The following is a 21,423-nucleotide window of genomic DNA, read 5'->3' on the forward strand; positions in this document are numbered from 1 at the left end:
TTTTTTATAAAATTAGTCTTTTACAAGGAGGCGATACTTAACCTTCTAACACAAGGACCAAATCATTGCCCTTTTCCCCTAGAACAAGGACAGCCACAAATGAAAAAAACCAACATCCCTCCCAAAGCCAGCCACACAAAAAAAACCAACATCCCTCCCACACAACCCTACACCAGGCTTAGTTCAAGTCCCAAATACTTCATAATTATATCTATATTTACATATAAACACATACTGTACCAAAAATTATTGTAAAATCTGATCAAAAGTTAACTTAAAGATTCTTATCACGACCAAGTTGAGAAAGTTAAGTTCATAAAACTTTAAACCAAGAAGTTAACTTCACTCAAAGGTTATAAAACCTATTTGTTAAATAGGTTAATAACATACTTTATCAGCTAAAATACAGCAGCTGCTCTTAGTATACTCAAGTCATAGTGTTACTACCCCCTCCCTCAATCTCAGCCTTAGCACAGAGGTAAGAAAATGTTATTGTAAAATGAACACTGTAAAAAACAGGACAAAGAATTTATTAGCTGCTTAATTATATTTTGTTTTCATTGCTTTTTACCTGATACACAAGAGAAACTTTTAGTTTTAGGTCCTATTTAAATATGACCGTATATCCTCTATCTCCATCAACTTCCTCAGTATTTAAACAAATGCATCAACATGAAATATACTATTAAATCCTAGCCCACACATGACACACTATTTTCCGGTGTAGAACATACAATACATTAAAGCAACATCCTGAAGCCAGGCATATCAGTAGCACAAGTGAAAGTAAACAAGTTATTCTTTGTTAAAGTTAAAAAAAAGCAATACAGGCCAATCTCCAACTCTTTAATTTAATTTCTGCTTTATATAAGTTGTTCGTTTACCTGCTAATGGCTTGTTCCTCATCTGTTATTCCAGTCTCCCTGAATGCCCTGTTTGATTCCTCCAAACTCAAGGCAATTGCCCTCTGAAGATCATCTTTATCATCTCCAGTGAGATCAATCACATCTGAAAAGCAAAACTATCTTTCTCAAAATTAAAAGTGAAACAGAATGAAAGGCAAGTCTTACTGTAGAGGAGAGAGAGCCCACGTGGATTGCTGAGCGCCATTCCAGTTCATCCCTCCTGTGCCCTGTGCTCTTCCAACCACTAACCCTGCTAACGGCTCCCTTCTGCCTCCAAGCCGGATATAAAAACCTCAGCAGCTTGCTCTTGCTAAGGTATGACAGGCAAAAGACTTCCTTCCTCCTAACATTCTTAAGTTTCACAGAGCTATGGGACAAATTTAGGAATCTATGGTTTCTGAAAGCCTTCTTAAAGCAATACACTTAAAAGTATTACTTCAGCTACCGTAATCAGTTGCTTCCAGGGAACACATGATGAAGACAACCTTCTCTTAAAAAGGATACCTTAACCAAGCATAGTTGTTTTTCCCTCCTCACGGAGGAACACATGTGGAGTTTTCCCAATACAGCCTCAAATTCTACAAGTATTTCTGTGCACTGGTGAGCCAAATACTTTCACACAGTTTCATAACATGTGGGAGACTTCCTTATTTAACCTAATTCTTTTCTATCCTGTCTGTGCATTGCTTTTCTGAATATATTTAAATCCAATTTCTGTCTACTGGAACTATCCCGTCTCACCAGGAGAATTAAAGAAAACAAGTACTGAAGTCAAAATGAGGATCCATACTTGGACACGTGGGGAATGCTGGATGGGCTACTGATTGGGTAATGAAGATGAAAACAATCCTACTTCTGCCTTCCTCTCCAGCTCCCATTATCTAAAGAATCAGATACTAACATCCCCCGTAAACCTCCTTGTTTCCTGAGAGTAGCGACAGCACTCCCCCTCCTGAGTAAGGAGGGATTTCACTACACAGGTCACATCACAACACAAATCCCTCCCATCAGGCACAGCCATGCTTTCAGAGCAGCCAGGGCCAACAGGAATGTCCATCAACTGCACAAGACCTTCAGAAAAGCCAAGGTCGTTGGTTATCATGATTTCAAGGGCCAAAAGTTTCACTTTGCAAGTCAGCCAGACAGAAAGAGAAGGGAAAGTGCAGAAGAGACTTTTCTGTGCAGTATTAGACAGACACACACAGGGAGCATTGGCTGGTTTCAGTCTCCTTCCTCCCAGGCCAACATTTACCCAAAGAGCTATGAAAGGGACTACTCTTCAGCCTGGGGTTTGGACATTAGAAGCTAAAAGACTCTGGAAGAAAGAAATACAGATTCTAAACTGATGATTGCTCACAAAGGGAGATGGGCAGCTTGTCTGCATTTCTCCTTCCATAGGCCAGCTCAATTACTCATACCCAAAGAGCTTCTCCCATCTAGCTTCTGACTTTTCTCCTGGATGGGCTGACTCGCTGTAGAGACAGCTTCCCCTATTTCCCTGGGCTTACTTGTCTGTGACATTTCTCACTGGATCAAAATAAAACACTGAACTTATGATACAAAAATCATTGCCACAGCTGTGTATGAACAGAAAATGGGATGACTTGTCCTCACAGAAAGCTGAAACTGAAGAGAAGTTGTAAAAGAAAATTTTCTGTTAACACCAGCATCTTCAAAAACTAGTTTTCAGCTTAGCCCTGTTTCCCCAAAACAAAGATGGCTGAACTTCTATTTTATTTAGTGAGCCTTTAAAGGAAGCACTCTTATCTGCAAAGTAAACTAGGCAATCTGTCATGATCTGGAAGTATGGAAAAACACTATGACCACAAAAGCAGCACTTCATAATTTTATTCTTTTACAGTCTTTTACAGTCAGCTCAGATCTACCAGCATATCAGAAGGATACTTCAACTCAGATGCCTGAAATTCTCCTTCAGAAGTCCTAAAGCAATTACAAGAACCACCAGCAGACATCTCACCCAGAGGAGTTTTGATATATGAGCTGCCACATCGAGAACAGTGTAATTTGGGCTAAAATAATACCTCAACCTGGGTCACATGCAAGCATGTTCAACAGCCTGAGAGCAGGAGAAAGGCTAGAAAGGTCGACAGCTATGAGAGGATCCTGTGACCACACACTACCTATTACGCTCTAAAATGCGATGCTTATGTTATATTTTCTGCACATTTGCATGTAATCACACACAAGCACCTCATCTCCACTGGAGAGCTGTTTTTCTGAAAGTAGTAATAGTGGTCACAACTGAAGATGGAGTAAGCCTCAATCCCACAGCCACACAAACTGATGGAGAAGCATATAGGATTACTCTGATCACTTACTTAGAGGGGAATATTCCTTTAGCTAGTCTCTAGTCAGGTATGAGTGATGAAACTCTTATACAACAATAAAAAAAGAAAGTTAGATTAAGAAGTAAGCTCCTTTATACAGGGAGTATTTTCTGGAAAAGAATTCATAACCTAGCTGAAAATTATGTGGTTAACAAAAGCTCCCACTGTTATACAAAAAGGTCAACTCCAACTCACACTTTCATTAAATTATTCAACTTCTTTGCACCTCCCTAGCTCCTTAATCTTTATTAATTTATACCACCACCCTATGTGTTCAGAAGTTTATTACCATTCATAGTACCAGTGATTACATCACTAATATTAAAACCCCAAATCCTTGACTTCTACTTGCTTTCAGAAAGCAGATCAACAGTTTCCTTTGGCGTGCAAGGGTTTTGGAGCAGACAACACAGGATTCTCTTTAGAAATCTTGTTTTCACATATACATTGTTCCTGATCTGCATGAAAAAAGACAATACAGTGAAGACCTGCTGCCAGATACTACCACCACATGTGAGTGGTGCCATCAATTTATGTCACGGAGGGTTTACCTAGCATAACTTACATAAGAAAAATACACTTCTAAATATCAGCTAATCCACGGTAACTTACTCCATGCAAGCTTTTAGTTTGTAGCAAATGTAAAATAAAGATGTTTTGGAGATTTAAGGTAATGTATTTTAGTTCATGTTTGCTGTACTTGGAGCAGGTTCAAGGTCTTTTTCAGCATCTCAGCTGACACAGTAACTCATTAAGCTGCAACAACTCATGTATGACTTGAATCCTATATCATAGGATTATAAAGAGGAGATCTCAATAGAAGTCATAACAGAAGGGCAAAGTCTGAGACTAAATTCTTTTAAAAAAAAGTCAGCTTGTCTGCACAGTTTGCATTCATGTCAGTTATAGATTATACAAATGTACATATACATGAAAATCATGCAGGGTTTTTTTGGTTTTGTTTTAAAATATCTTCATGTTTTGTAAATTCTTACATGGGGATTTCTGGGGTTTTTTTAAAGTGAAAATTTTCAAGTCCAATTTTCAAGCAGTTATTCTACAAGTATGATCACTTTGTCTTCTCTCACACTCATTACTAAATTCAACATTAATCTAGTTTTAAAATATCTGTGACTTTATTTTATAGCAATTAGTAGTGGAATTCATTCATTAAACCAATCTACTGATGCTTCCTATTTGACCAACTGATTTCTGTGTTCAAAGTCTGAGTCTGAAATAAAAAAAAAAAGCTGACTTTTACCCAAAGTACTTATCAGACACACGAGTTTCCTGTGATAGGCTGAAGGATGCACTTCATAAAGGTATTAAGAATAATGCCACTTCTCCAAATTTATAGCTACCTGACTTTAATTTACATATGCTGATTTTGTAACACTCCTCATTTAGGCCACAGAACACCTTAGTTCTCACTGGCTCATCCTCATAAAGGTACTTCTTATTGTATATCACATAGCCTTAGGAAATGCAAACATTCTTAACTAAGCCATGACTACTAAATAAACAAAAAAGTTTGCTTCTGAAAAAATTCTTTATGAACGAAGAAACTGCTCATCAAAACAGTCCGGCTTAGTGCATTCATGATGTTTATTCAACTAAAATTAACATGCAGAATTAATCAACTGTTTTACTAAGAAATGTATTTTGGTTTACAACATTATTCTATAATAATGTGTGCTTCTGGTACGTAAGTTCCAGAGAGTTTGAATTGTAATTCTACAAAGCAACTTTAAGTTGTATATTGAAATTTGTGACAAATATATTAGTGTATATATATATAGTAAATGCACACACTGTATCTATCTATCCCCATATATCTTCTTCCTTTTCTAAAAAAACCATACTACCAATCTGTTTACTTAGGAAGTTTCTATCATTTAAATAAATGGTTCTTAATTGGTAATTGCCTAGGTCGTTAAAATAATTACTGTGTTATTGACTTGTTATTACTTGTTATTGACCTGTTGTTACTTTTAATAGGAGGAGGCAGAGAGTAGGAACTTCAAACTCAAGTAGGCTGGGAAACTCAGCATGAAGGACAGATCTGAAGTAGCAATTGAACCCAGGCACAGGCAATAAAGCACCACAGCGATGCAACCGCTGGTACAGGGAGAAGAAAATGAGGGGCAGGCCTGATAGGTTCAATGGACAGGTGCCAAGTATGGAAATTCAGCAGCAAGACTCCAATTTCAACACACCAACAACATAAAAAGAAAAAAAAAAAGAAAAAACTGAAGTTGAGACTACATCATTTTTGCTTACTACAAGCAGCGCTAAGCAAGATCCTACATTCTACTGTCTGTTCTGTGATGTTAAATATCATGATGTTCTTGGGCTCCTATGTGAAAATTTAAAGGCATTTAATTGGCTGTGTATGCCAATTTTGGTTAAAACTGGATGGGGGAAGAATACACAGCATCCCAGCAGCTACTTAGCCAACAGCTCCATTGATGAAAGAGCTAGCAAATGTTGGCCACCACTGTCTCACAGGAACTTCCTCATCTCAGCTGCATTTACACTGTCCTAGGATAACACCTTAAATTGACGATTCTCCCACTGACAGGGATGGGAAGGAGAGAGGTAGTCATGAAACAAAGGAACAAGTGAATCTGTAAAATGAAAGGACCACCTCAAGGTACAAGACTCCTGACATTCTGAAGCAGGGGCCCTGCTATACCAAGCTGGAGACACTCCCAGGAACCTGGATGAAGATGACACAAATAATCCCTGAAATAGGAGGAAATGTCATGAAGTCACATAGCTATATCCGAGTTAAGTAAGGTGACAGAAGAAATTAGTGTCCAGAAACAATAAAATGCACAGCTATAGAACGAAGACTGACTAGGACTTGTACCAGGAAGGATCTAGGGGCTACAGCTGATCCATGTTCAACCTGCAACTCACATCACAGCATTGAAGAAAATATGAAGTGTTACATGAGGTATATTGTCAGAGTACTACATGGACACTTATAATCACCCATTTTTCTTAAGAACTCAGCTGAAGTCTTGGTTATTGTTTTGAGTGCCACAGGTCACAAAAAAGGCAGAACCATTAGAGAAGGTCTAGAAGAGAGAAAAAGAATTGACAATAGGTATAGGAAATGCATCCAAAGACTTTGAAAGAATTTGGGCTGTTTAGTTTAGATCTGAGAAAAGTCTGAGGGTACATTATGATACACAGTCTTCGAGCATGCAACACTTCATCTAAGATAAAAGGAATGAAGTGTACTATAATCTCCACTGGGGTAGTAAAAAGAATGAAGGACTTAGCCTGAAGCAAGAGGGATTTAGGCAAGATATTAGGAGTCTACAAGTAAGGACAGTGAAGCACCAAATCAAATGACTCTATAAACTTTTCAGAGTCTCTAAAACATAATGGTTTTTAAGAAATGTTACATAAACATCACTTTGGGAGGTTTTAGGTGCAGTTAAGCCTACCTCATTAGAAAGGGTTGACCGAATGACTTCTGAAACCTATGCAAAAGCTCAAACTCTAAAACAGGAAGATATAAAAAGCCAGGTCCCCAGAAGCAATGAAGTCTACAACCCTCAAGTTGGTGTGCATGACATTTTATAGTTACATTGTACTATGTCCTTATAAAAGGGCTTGAAACCTTTTGCTTCAGCTGTGTAATGTGCAACTGCAAAGACTAATAATTCAGTTTTTGTGAAAAAGAATTTTGAGTTTTCAAAAGAAGGGAAGGAGAGAATTTGTCTTGACAGCTATTTCATTTGAAGACAATACGACTTCTAAATACATGTCTTCTCTTCATTCTGCTGCTTCCTTTAACCCTGGGTTCTGCAAGTATCTCAAATAATAGGGAAATGGATACATGTTTAGCAATGCAACAGTTCTGTTGTGCAGCCATAGATGAAAATACACTGAATTACTCCAAATGGAGAAAAAAAAAGGTTTCTAGAGAAATCAATAAAGTGAAAATATTGGAAAGTACTACTAAACTTCTTTTGTTTTGCTTTAAGTGCAGTGCCTAGGATCTATGCTACTCAGCAGAACATTAAAGTGATCTTAGACTAAAAGGTGTCCATTTGTACACTGCAACCCTAATGCTTAAGCACCTTCTGCTCACTAATAGATTGCAGGAAGGGAAAAAAAAAAAATCCAAAAGAGTAACACCACCTTTGCAAAGGCATCAGATAATGTACACATCACTCCTGATGTGAAAAAGCTACTCGCAGGTGCTTGGACACACCATTTTGAACAGGCAAAAAGGCAAGCATCATGAATAACACTGTGCAAGTCAGCCTTTGCTTTTAAAGATGGAGTAAATTTTATGCAAACTCATTAATATTTTTGCAGCTGCTTAAGTGTTGCATTTGCTAATAAGAGAAATCAGGTTTCCTTATACCTCCTAACATACAGAATGCAACTCTCAAACATCTGAATGACCACTGTCACTTATGGAAGAGCCAGTGCACAATCCAGGCTAATTGCTGATTGTTAAGGTATACATATACATTTTTATTTTACCCCTTAACTAAGTAACCATTTCAAAGAAATGTCATCAGTCAAGCTGACAGAATACATTTGATATACCTTTATGCAAGGCTTACATTCAAAAGCCTTTGTAAGTGGCTGGAGGTTTTCTGGGGCATAAAAGACAGTTCTGACATTTATCTGTAACTCTCTCATCCCCATTTTGGATGACTTAACTTGGTGGGATCACGAAACTCGGTGACTCATAGCATCGTAAGTTCCAAATGCACAGAGGTAGTTAAGCAGTAAGAAACAGTAAGGGTGAGTTATAATTATCTTCATGTAATTATACCCATGTGGGATAGTAAAAGGGAGTCAAATTTGAAAGGCAAGATACTGTCAGCAACTCAGCATAGTTTCTGAGAATAGTGCTCTTTGCAGAAGGGAGTGTTGATGGTTGGAGCTATCATTGCTAAATATGTTTTCCATCTATGTCCACCCTTCCATTCTCTTCTCCCAAGTCATCTGCTGTCTTTCATTATACTCCCTTACATGACAGTACTTACTAAGGTAGGGCCCTGAAACTTGTCCATTTTAAGTGTACTGCATTTTTTAAATTCATAATCAAAATAATTACAGCAAGCAGATCACAACAGAAGAACTGTAGGTTTCTGCAAGAAGCTTTCACTCCGTGGGGCGGCGGGAAGGTGCTCAATGATCAGACAGGTTTAAACTTTTGTTCTGCTGTAGGTGTTTAGCTCTTGCCCCATAAATCTTCCAGCGTGAAGAAAAGTTGGCCAAGATGCCTTTACCTCATACCATGTTTTCAGTCTAAGTAAAACAGCAAAGGCTGGGAAAGGGTTCTTATCTTTGTTGCCAGTGAGGACCTGACCAGATATTAAAGATTTAAAAAAAAAAAAAAAAAGTCTCCCTGCTTTTTCCACAGCAGTTTGCGCTTCTTGATTACTGGCTTGTAGTGCTATGTAACTGTAAGGAGTCTGGGTCTGCCTTCAGCCCTCTAGAAAAGAGAAGAGAATCTTGAAATTCAGCTTGGAATGTACAACTCAAAACTTAGCTTTTTCAGTTTGACCATCAGTCGTGGGTAATGTAGTCTCTGCAGGCTTGACTCTTCCCTCTCATATCCCTTGTCACCTCCTATCTTCAATCAGGTTACATAGTACAGTAAGTGACAGCAAAACTAAATGCTTCTATTAATGGGATTGCTAATAAATCTAATTAAACACAGACGGCAAGAGAATCCAGATTACTATTCCACTGCCATAGTAGATCTTCAGTACTGCAGCCTATGACAACAGTGGTAAGTTTGTTGAAAATATTCTCCATTTCCTCAACGTCAATTTTCTGACATTGAAAATTAAATACATGTGGGGTTTTGTGTGTGCTTCCTTTCCAAAGGAGGGAAAAGAAAAAAAAAAAAAAACAAACAACCCACCACACAAAAACAAAACAAACCCCCCCCCCCCAACTTAGTAGGGGGATAATACAACTACCTACAATGCACTCGGGGTGTTTTAAACAGGGTTGCTAGTAATACCAAGGATTAAAATGCAGTTTTCAGATCTGAGATGTTGAGAATAAACTCATCTCTAAATTAAAAAAATAAAAAATAAAAAAAAAGATGGTTATGTCAAGATGCCAGAGACAGAGAGACAATTGTGCAACTGACAAGGAGATCTAACTAAACTTCTTTATAATGGTGCCACCTTAGCCACCCCAATATTAGTGAAACGAAGAGGAAAAAAATCCTGCTGTGGGTGAAGCTAAATAATTCTACTTATTTAAGGAAAGCTACGTAGACGTACTACATACATGGTCAAACAATCAATAATTAAAATATTCTACATCTGTGTTTAGAATGTTGGAATGCAAATACAGTATCAAGAAACTCAGATTTTACAGCAATCAATCCCGCTACAAAGCTTCCTTTGACTTTTTTCTTTCATGTTATTTCCCATATTTATTTGCAGAACACATTTAACATGTTTAACACATTTTTTCCCCCAATAAAAATAACTATGCACTTGAAGCAAAGGAATAGAACCTGCAAGGCTCAGAGAAATACAGGTTGTGGGACCTTCTGTATAAACTAAATAAAACCCTTTAAAATGAATATATTTAATGTTAATTTCACATATAAAATACCTACTCTTTTACTACAAAATGCACACCTAACTTCTCAGTTCTCCCTTTGGGAAAGTTATCCCTGTCAGGGAGAAGCTATGCTTAAGCATATTAAGCTTCAGCATATTAAGACAGACATTCACAGACTCTTCTCCCATTTTATTTTATTTTGACAAAAGAGTAACCAGCTTTTGCCTTTATTTACTGCAAGACCCCAAAATAAATCCTGTAATAGGAAAAAAAGAGGAAAAAGATAAAAAAAACAGTTATTCACCCTCTGATCAGCACCGTACATACATGTAAAGGTAACGCTTAAGGATAGCTCAAATAAAAAAAAAATACACTGAAATAAGGAAAGAAAGAACACGTAATTATCTAAAAATTTTTAAGCAAGAATTATCAGCAGAAACAGTCATCTCACAGGCAAGTTTTTAGTTCCCTTGCCTTTAAACTAAACTTATGAAAAGAAAAAATACCTACTGGTGTCTGCCTGGCTGCCCACGCTGATGTATCTGTCATTTCCAGGAAGGGCTGTTTGATAGTAAGTTGCCTCCTCTAACTGGGGAACCTTGGCATTCTTCGCGGTGAGAAAAGCCACAGCCAACTCCAGATTACCATTGCTGTCCTTTAAGCATCAACAAAACAAGAAGTGAGAATCCCCTTACCCTTTTTTGATTTTTCTTAACAGCAAAGGACAACAATACAAGCAATTTATAAGATCAATGACACATTGTATTTTCAGGTAAAATATTGGTTAGAAAAGAAAGTTTCCAAGCTTGACATATTCTGCATATCTCTCTATTTTTAACCAAAATAAAGATAAAACATCTTATAAAAATTTACTTTGGAAGAATTCCACTTATTTCAGAAAAAAAATTAAAGGTCTTGTAGTGTAGGTCAACCCTTCAACAAGCATAATCAGCACACTCTCACAGACTTCAACAGCAGTCAGCTGAATTCTTCTGAAAATCTACCATTCCATTTTTAAAGCCAGAAATACTGGCTTTCGAGGGGCAGTTGTGAACAAGTATATGTATGTATGTATGTATACACATATACATATATATTTGGGAAAGCAGAACACAGAGAAACCTGCCATTCTTGACTTGCATCAAAGAACTCTTCTGTGCTGTGAAAGAATTTACAATGGTTAAAAAAAACCAAACAAACAAACAGTGAAACAATAGCAAATTAGCAAAGGGTGGCAAGTTCAAGGAGAATTCTTCATTCTACATACTGAGCAGGACCTGTTCATGACAGAAAACTTAACTACACCTTGACAAAAAAAACAACACTTAACTCATCAGGAGTTGACCAGCTGTAGTAGCACCAAGGTATCTCAAAACACTTCAGCCAAAGGTTAAAGGCAAGTCATACCATTCCTGTCTTTTCATTTCTGAACACCAGATTAATTTTTATGTCAGTACCAAAACAGATCAAGATTCCTTCTAAAGTGAACAAGCCATCATTATTAGCTTTTTTCACCCCTGAAACAAATCTAAAAAGTATTCAAGCTGTAAATGGAAGGGAAGGAAAGGAAGATGAGCGTAAGAAAGGGTAGGGTTTATGGCTTTCACAGGCACTTAAGATGTATACGTTCAGCTACAAGTCTGACACATCCATCTTACCTTCAGTGCCTGTTGGAGCACCTGGATGTCATTGATACCAGTGATCTCCCTTAGCTGATTTAAAAATGTTTGCTGGTGCTAAAAACAAAAACAGACAATCAAAACAAGGTAAGAACCAAATAACAGCAAAACCAATTACTTACAAGAATATGCTTCTCTACAAACATTAAAAGTATCTCCATATAAGCTTTATGCACCACAAAAGCGTAGAGCCCTTGTTATTCAAGTTTGGGTTTGTTTCTGCAACTTGGGCACTTTTATTTCCCAAATGTAATGGTTTTGTTTGGTTGGGGTTGGGTTTGGGTTGGGGGGGGGGGGTAAAAAAAAAAAAAAAAAAAAAAAAAAATTGATGACGGGTGAGCTTATGCAACGTGGGTTTAAGGAACCTATATAAAGCCGCAATTGGCCCTCCTAAACAAATAAAACTCCATAGCTTGGTGTTCAAAGGCAGTAGGGGGAATAGTTGACTGAATTCCCACCAAAACCACCAACTCCCAATTATTCTCAACCCTGCTATTTCCTTAACATACATAATTCCCAGCCATTCCAACCTCAAAAACTAAGAAATTCATCTTTACTGATCATCTAGGTGTTTTAAGAAAAATAGTCTAAAAACATCCACACAAAACAGAGTTTCTCGAGACTAAAGCAAAACCTTAGGAATTCGTCTTAACCACCTTCCTAAACCAGTTGAATCCATCTCTCCCTATCACAACATCGGTCAGCATCCATGACTGAGTTTAAAGTAACACTTGGAGTTAGAAAAGAATAAAAGGTTCCAGGTCTCAAAGATTCACTTCATAAGAATTTTGAGGCTTTTTTTTTTTTTTTTTTAATAAAAATCTGGTCCCATTCCTGTTTAGAGCCAATAGATGATTCCCTCCACTCACGCTCAGATACCACATCACAAAAGCAAAAAGCAGGCACTAGGCTGGAACAATCCTTGAACTCCAGTTAACCATTAAAACCATCTTAACCATTAAACCCATGAAAATACAGAGGACTGATCATTGTTCCATACTAACAAATTCCATGCTTCCTTTGGCAGATCAGAAAAGGAGAAAGCTTAGTGGTATTTGCAAGTGGCTTTTCTTTTTTATTGTTTGCCCACCACATCCTGAATTCAAAACAATAATTTCATCTATAAAAGAGAAGATTTTGTAAAGTACAGGGTTTTGTTTGCTAGACAAAAAGCATATTTCCTATCAGTGACAAAGAAACATTCTCATGTTACTTTCCAAATTCAATTAAAAAAACCAACTATAATTGTCTTGCAGCTACTGCTAAAATACTTCTCTTTAAAAATAATTATTTGGAATCAAATATTCAAATACCCTTATTCTCTCCTTATCGCAGCTTTGTATAGAGGAGGAAATTAAGAGCTGCATGAATGCTGAATTCCCCAGTGTGAAATTAACCTGGCAGGCACTAATTCATGCCCTAATAAGTTGAAATAGAAGGCGTATAGTTCAGGATGTTTTTGAATTACATACACAATCTTCCCTTCATTTATGATCCTAAGGGACACTGCTAACAATCCAATTTGCCTTTTTTTTTCCTTTTCTTTTTAAAAACCCTGCTATTGGCACAAGAAAATTGAAGTGATGCAGGAAAACAAACTCCCACTCTATCCCCATCCCTCACCCCCTCATTTGTTTACTCTGTGCATTTCATAGCACTGTACAAAGGCAGGACTTGTTTCCCCTATAAAGTTGCTTTCCTGCCCCTGGGTCTGGCAAGAGGGAAAGAAAAGAAATAGAGTATTTGGGAAAAGTAATTACAACAGCATTAAAACTGGCAGGAGCAATTCAAGGGCAGTGCATGGCAGCAAAATGGATTTATTTTTTTATTTCCTACCAACGCAATGGTTGATAAAACAGAAAATAGTTTCACTAGAAATTATTACAACAAGTTATAAAAGATTTCTGTATCTTCCACAATATATACAACACTTGGAAAGGCTGACTGGGGGATATTCATTGTTCACAGAGATTGGGAAGACAGAAGGGACATAGTTTACCAACAAACAATCTCTTAGCAGTTCAAAATATTGGCCGTTAATTTATGAGCACAGCTGTGACTTATAAACCTAGACATCTGTAGTTTATATCCGGATTTCAGTATTCCAGTGTAAAGCTGTGGTTCGAGGCCCCCTTCCCAAGGACATACACATTCAGCAGATCAGAACCAGGCCCAGAGATGCTCCTTTCTCATCAAGAGATAATTTAAGTACCTAAATATACTTTTTTAAGGCCAAGAGTTTAAGGCACTCGGCTCCAAAATTTCTAACTGGTAATTAAGTGAACAACACAGAGTCCATAAGCATCCTAGTCACAAGTGACAGAAATTAAGAGGAAAATTAACAGTTATCCTGAATACCTCAAATGGAGCTGAGCTGCTTTGGGGCCACAAACATCTGTTTTAGACATTACTGGCTTTTCAGGTAAATGTGGACAAGCTGCCATTAATCTCTAATTGAGTTATTTCAAATCACACAGAAGTTAAAGAATGAAAATACACTTCCCTTTGTAGAAGGAGGAGGAAAAAGATAAAAACAAAGCAACCAAAAAAGTATAATTTAAATTGTTTCCACCTGATCAATGTGTTCTCTTAATATCTTCCAATAGACTAACAGGTCTTCAGAAACAATTCTGAAACTGCATAAGGCAGCTAAAAACTCCTTAACACACCATTCAACTGGTGGCCTTCTCTTCTATCCGTTCACCATCTTCCCTTCATCCTCTCGAATCTGACATAACTGCATCATCTTTACTGTGTACAGACTTTCTTGGAGCTGCATGTTTAACTTTGCCATTATTCTCCTTTACTGTTCTATCAACAATATGTTATCACCCATGAAACTGTATTAACACAGGTAATTCTATTTCTTTTCATTACAAATGACAGTGCAGGCAACTGCTATCAAACCCTTTCCTCATTCATTAATCGGGGGCAAGATCCAAGTTTCTTTTTGCTTTTCTTTTCACTTAAGAAGTTTACGAAACACAACTGTACCCAAACTTAGAGAGCTGATATTATTTAATTCTTGATGTCACTTTAATTTAGTGCATCTGTACTAGACTGCAAAAGTCAAAACGGGTAAAGTTTATTTGTTTTGAATTATATTCCTTTAGTACAGGCTATTGGGGCATATGGGATGATTTAAAAAAAAGATTTTATTTTACTCTTACCCATGACTGAAGTTTGGAGATCAATTTCTAATGCAACTGCTAAACGATTAAGTGTCTTCTGTACTATAACTAATATTTAATACAATACTTAGGACAGACTTCTACATACAAAGCAAGCCACTCTTCTTACTCCTATTAATGCTCCTTCTGATTACATCTACCCTAGAAACTTCACTTTTCCTAGAGCTTGGGCTAACTTGAGCTGAAGTAACTGTAACATACAGACCCTCAAATGTCCACAAACACTAATGTAGATATTCCAAACAATTACGATCCTAATTCACTCAAAGGCTTACCAAAAATACCCAAAAGAGCTCACCCTACACTAAAGCAAAGACTAAAAAACAAAGACGGTAGCATACAAGTATTTACAAGTGTCTGAAGCATCTACACTAGCGTATATTAATTAAATCAGGTCAGTGAGGGATGATTCAGAACACAACTAGCAGTCCTAACATAAAAAGTTGCCGTCTTTTTTCAAACACATCTCTTCCCTGATTACCTATTTTTCCCAACCTTACATTAGTAGAGGTTCAAATTCTGAATTATAACTCACTGTACTTTAATTCAATTTAATAAGCAACCTCTCTCTTCAAATGCAGATCCAAAAAGATTATTCCAATGGAACCAGGTGCAACTACTGGTGCTAAGAAATCCACTTAAGTTCTTTTGGATCCTGTTTGCCTGTACCCACTTCTGTTTGCCATCCTTTCCTCAAATTCACATGACAGATTCCATAGTTTATCTATAGCACAGATCCTCCAGTTTAGCAAGTCAAGACTCCACATATATCTGCAGTGCGGCACCAAATGTGTTACATTGTATATGCACGCATACATACAACACATACACGCATACTCCATGTAGCTTGAATTGCATTTGACTCAACTCTAAAAAGGCTCCGGGACTTGGTCTACGACACCAGATTCTGCTGGTGCAACCACTACAGGGTAACCCAAATCCTTGGCCCGACAAAGGAGATGGTCCGCCGATGCTACAGCTGCCCTGAGATCCAGCTGCTCACACCCCTCAGTCCCAACGCATCACAACACAATCGGTTCCACAGGGCTTTCATGCACAAGCTATTCCCAGCCTTCCCCCTTCCTCTGGCTCCCCGAGGTATGCAGTATGTATCACCAGGCTTTCAGCTCTTGGAAGATTTTAACTAACAGGAAATTCTCCCATTTTCCTGGATGGAAGCCAAATTTGTATAGTAGGAATGCATGCCCTTATTTCCAATTCTCTCCTTTTTCAGCCATCTCTCCCTTCCTCTCAGGAAATGCCCAATTAAGATTATCTGGTTTATAACTTCACACAATAGCACATTCAGTAGCTGTGCCAGTGCTAGTGAAGCAGAAAAGGATCTACACTATTATCTGCTTAGGGAGGTATTGTGCCCAAATTAGTTCCACGACAGTACTGTAAACTCTGATAACTTATCAAAATCAGAGCAAAAAGCTAAGTTACACAAATGCTTTTATGGACAAAGTAAATCTCACAGGTTGACTAATTTTGAATTATACTGCAGATAAGTTTGGGGAAAAAAATTAGACACCTTTTGAGCTGTTTGTTTTCTCATCTCTGTAGCTTCTGAAGAAGTACATGTAAGCTTCGGCTTTATTCATAGCAACATCCAAATATTTGTATTTGCAACACCAGCACTTTCAAACTTAGAAGATAAAACAACCCTCTTCAGTTTCCAAGCACAGAAAAAGTTGTATATTTGGTAATAAATGCGATGGTCCAACCATTACCAGGAGAAAACAGGGCCTACTGCCTCACTACACAGCCCATTTAAATAGTACATAATGAGAATGAACTATGGGAATCCCTCCCTTCTCAAGGCATGAATACTTGTACTAGAGAAAAAAGAAAGAGCAGAAAAAATGCAAATGCAGAGAACAGCATCTTGACTGAGTCCCTCCACACAAAACTCACTCACTTTACTTTTCAGTGCAACACTGATTTATAAGAGCTATTTGTTGGAGGAAAACCCAAATGACATTGCACAAAATATTTTATATTAAAGACATTTCTAACGTAACCTGAGCTGCAGAGGACCTGCTAATAGTACCGTTTCCAGACAAGTAGCCAATAAGCCAGTTTCCTCGTATGATGTTGCTGTAATGAGAAGAACACTGAGAGATTAGAGGAATGTAATCCCCTATAAAAAGGCTTTAAGTTTTTGCTACAAACAAATAAACAAAAAATAGTTAATGTAGAAAGGACAAGCATACTAAAGACCCTCAATTACTACTGTGAATGTCATTTTCTGCCACATTAATCATCTCTCCCAGGAACAGTTAAAAGGCCCACATACACTGCTGAGCATTACAGCTTCCAGCAACACAGATACACTAACCATCTTCTAAATAAGCTGTTGCTCAAGTTCCAAAGGGGCAAATAAAAACTAACTCCTTCCATGAAGATACCAAGTTGAAACACAGGGAAGACACACAGTCAACTCCAGAAGGCTTTGCTGCATGTCTTTGCTCTCACCATCTCCATCCTTAAGATTTTTCTGTGTGTGTGTGCAGAATAAACGTACATATATAAATATGTAAATTTAGAAGTGGGTATATGTATACATATATTTTTAAAAGCAGTATTTTACTAATGAAAAGACCAAGTTAAATCTCTGCACTGGCTTTAAGGTGTTTGTTCTTACGGTACCTCCTAAAGCATAGCAGAATTAGATTCCCTTGCCTGGTATCTGCTAACTGGGTTTCCTTTTGTTCAGTCATGAAAAGAGAAACCCCTTACATGACATTGTATCCTCTAAGAAAGTAGGTAAAGATATGTTTTTATACACACACAAATGCAAAATGCATCTCAGCTTTGGCTTAGACAAAATCACTTGTGGAGAGCAAAGGACGTGCACAGAGACTGCAGATTTTCAGTCCAGGACTCCTCTGCGCAGACTGCCAAAACCTGCCAATTACAGCAGCAGCCTGTGCAAAGTGTGTAATTATCCACCTGCAACTGGACTGAGAGCAAACTTACTTCAAGGAAGCAAAATGACACACTGCATAGCAGTAACTTTCAGCCAACCACAGCCTGGACCAAATAAAAGTTTAATGGGGAAAAGGCTTGAGTCCATTACTTACGTGCATAAAGTCCTCCCTGAAAAATTAAAGGAAGGATCCTACTTAATCATAGCATTATATAACCTACATTCATCATAACCAAACACTTGAAATACTCTCACCACATTTCCATACTGTTTCCATGAACAATAACAAAGTTGTACTGCTTCAACTGAAAAGGCTTTAAAGAAGTGACTTTTCAATGAATTTCAAGATTTGATATTAAGGATTCTACACAATACAAGAGCATGCATTCATGCAAACACTCACTATTCTGAGCCTCATATGTGGCCGCCCCCCCAAAAAAGTCTCAGTTAACTCTCAACATAAAACACTTAAATTTATTTTAATTCAAGCTAATATTTAAACTTTTTGAAATGAGATTTTTTAAAGAGAGGCTTGAGGTGTTTGTATTTACTAACACTAAACATAAGGCAAACCCACCTCTGATAGTTACACACATTTACAAAAAAACCAGAAGTTAAATGTGAACCAAATCACCACTTAACATGGGGAATGCTCTTGCAACGAGCAGGAAACCCTGTCAGTTCACAGGGGGAATGCTCTTGCAACGAGCAGGAAACCCTGTCAGTTCACAGGGGGAAAGTCTGTGACTTTCCAAACTATTCCACCTATAGGCAGGAAAAGTGGCTTCACACCCTTTCTTCCACGTTCAGATGGACAGCACAGAGAAGGAATGAGACCCTACAGCCAGATTTCTTACACAGGGCATAGAAGAGTAAAGCAAGGGAGAAGCACCACCTTATTATATGGATCTTCCTAGGCAAATTTCAGGGTGCTAAAGAATTGGAGTAATAATGCAGCTGGAAAAGGCACCACTGAGTACCTAGATACAACAACATGGAGAGCATTCAGAAAGCAACAGAAACACACTTCCTTGAACGCGTTTAGTGGATTTTGTCTCCTTTTCCCTCAGGCCACAGAAGGGCTGAAACTCAGCCCTGGACTCCAACTCGATTGCCCTGTAGGTCTATTGCCTGGATTACAACTAAACATGCTCAGTTTATATTGCTAAGAGATTCGGTTTTCCCCAATAGAAAAAAACAAAACAACAACAACAACGAAAACAGTGGCTGAAGGCAATATGACTAGTCATTATAAAGACAAAGCAAGACCAAACACTAGGAAGGCAGCAAAGCCATTTAAACTAACTTACCAGAACATGGTAATAAACAGTGTTATCTACAACCGAAGTGTGAACTGGCTCAAAAATCTTGTCATTTCCATCAAAGCAACATCGTTTAAAACCAATCCTCCAAACCAAAACAGGAACAAACAATAGAAATGTAACTGAAGTTCTATCTTAAAATTAGTCTATGAACTGATTTATGAACACTGTTGCTTGAGTGAAGAAGCATGTGAAGAATTGCTTAGTTCCACATTTCTAGCTCTTACTGATAACTACTCCTAAATTATCAGCCTGTCACTGAAGCTTGTTAAGAACGGATAGCAGCCTTAGTACTTACTGAAAACATAAAAGGTGTCAGAAATGAAAAATTATTGAGAGTTTTGAGGTCTGTGTGTTTTAAACCACCATCATGATTTCTCACACCCTGCTCAGTACGACAGCAAGCTTCCCAATAGTAATGATGGCACCTCTAAAAATTAATTAATTACGATAAAACCAATGAGATCTTTAGTTTCATTTAACTAGATGCAAGTTAAACTTCAGGTTGTATTCACTGGAATGGCCATGGGAAAATTTGCTTCACAAAGATCGCTTTTGATTCTTACACACTCCAATAACTGTGACAGTAATTAGCAAAAGTATCTCTGCTCCAATCCAACTCTGATGGGTGATTAGAGTTATTGGTGGCAGCAAGGGGTCTTTCAAAGCACCAGCATGTTATCTGTAAACTACATATAAAATTCAGAAGGATTCCTCTGAGACTCCCACCTATGGGCAACAGCTGGGCAGTGCCACATCCCAGTGGCACACTCCAGCCTCGGTTCATATCCCAGTCCCACCTCAACGTGTTCTGACCCCAGCATCAAGAGACCTGCCAACAGGGTGCACAAGCCACAGCAAATTAAAGCCAGTGGGCTCAATGATAGGTGACATTATACAGATAGAAAGGAGAAGGAGGCTGGAGGATGACAGATATAGAGCTAACTGTGCGTGTATATAAATATACACACATATTTTCCAATCACTCCTGGCTACTTTCTGTTGTAAAAGTTTCCTCCTTAATTTTTTTCTTCTGTTCATAGACATTTACCATCATGCCTAAACATTAAATTTTACAGTCTCTGCCCAGGTAGTATCACCAAGACACAAGCTTTCTCCTCACAGGAAAGACTATTGCCCAGGGTATCATAATTTCACTGTAGCAGCTATTAAAAACATCCTGGAGTGTCTTTTAAACAATTAATGAAATCTTGTCTTGCTGAGGTCTAAAACAATGCTGCAAAGATCCACACTTTAACTTCTTGCTTTGAGTTATCTTCCTTTGCATTCCAGTCACAGTTTAACCCATCACGCCAAACACAAGCTATTCTGCCTCACATTTGAGGCTCTTCACAGTCCTTTCATTACCTATTTATTATCTGTCACTGAAAGGCTAAGATCTACCTCTCAACTTGAGAGGGAAGTCCCGCTAGCCCATTCAAGTGTTTAGCTTTTTTATGTTGGGGTTTTTTTTTTCCAAACAGCCATCACAATCTCACCCTGCTCTGCAAAACACCGAGGAGCTCACAAGAAAATAACATCAAGCTAGCCCCTTCATTCTTCTCACTCTGCCGTTATGATAAAGAGGACAACTCTAGGAACAAACAAACCAACTCTGGAAGCTGCAAGAGTCCTCAGATCGGTGGCATTCCAGTCTCTGCAATACTTGCAAGCAATAAAGTGTAAAGGGGCTGTCAGACCACACCGGTGGCCAGCCTAGGCTGGCGTTGCCAGATGCCACCCGCTCTGGCCACAAGCCACTCCTCCCTTTGAGCCAGCACTGCCACTTGCCTGAACCTCCAGCAAGCCAGCCCAGGCTCTCAATAAACCATCAGAAAGCCACTCTTTGCTTTAAATTAATTTCCTGCTGACTTAGTGAGAGCCAGGGGTGGGACAAGGGAGAGGACAAGACCAAGGCTGCACCTATTTCCACTGGATTAAACTGTTGTGGAGCAGCAGCCTTATGAAAATGGATTGTTTCTCTGCCTTTATTTTAATGCTATTTTTATCCAGTGAGGGAAACTGAGGGGGAAAAAAGCCTCCCGCAGTCCTCGTCCTACTTAGGGACTATTGCAGAAAACCTACTCAAACAAGAGATGAATATAAAATTCATAGAGGATTAAAAATAATATAAATATAATTTGAATATAAAACTCAACAAGGGTCTGATGCTCCTGGTGGGCCTCAGTGGTCAAAGCCACACATGACACAAAAGAACACACACACTTAGGCCCACTCCAGCAGGGGCTGAAACCCTGTACGCTGTTCTCCGCTCCCCGGTTTAGGTGTTCACATCCAGAAAGATCTCATTTACTGCAACTGCTAATGGCACAAGTGTCAAAGATTCCACCTCACCTCAAACAACTCCGCTATGTGCCCTAGGTAAGCGATACCAGGGAAGATTTCACAAACAATTTTTCCACACAAAATTCAGAATAGTACAGCATGGAAATCCTAAGTGAAAGTTAAATTGCACTCT

General features: G+C 38.2%; 1 protein-coding gene across 4 annotated transcripts in view; it reads right to left on the reverse strand.

Annotated features, from left to right (window-relative positions):
* USP25 (ubiquitin specific peptidase 25) overlaps positions 1-21,423 on the reverse strand; it is a 93,463-nt gene that overhangs the window by 59,668 nt on the left and 12,372 nt on the right. For 3 of the 4 annotated variants that reach the window (XM_052794165.1, XM_052794164.1, XM_052794166.1), the window contains exons 2-4: positions 11,479-11,556; positions 10,331-10,475; positions 885-1,008 (exon numbers count right to left, since the gene is read on the reverse strand). In XM_052794165.1, coding sequence (XP_052650125.1) covers positions 885-1,008; positions 10,331-10,475; positions 11,479-11,556 — 347 coding nt within the window. Of the gene's footprint in view, positions 1-884; positions 1,009-10,330; positions 10,476-11,478; positions 11,563-21,423 lie in introns of those variants that run through there. The other variant, XM_052794167.1, reaches the window with a different exon arrangement.

The sequence above is a fragment of the Harpia harpyja genome, chromosome 8 (assembly GCF_026419915.1).
Source record: "Harpia harpyja isolate bHarHar1 chromosome 8, bHarHar1 primary haplotype, whole genome shotgun sequence".
In the NCBI taxonomy this organism is placed as follows: Eukaryota; Metazoa; Chordata; class Aves; order Accipitriformes; family Accipitridae; genus Harpia; species Harpia harpyja.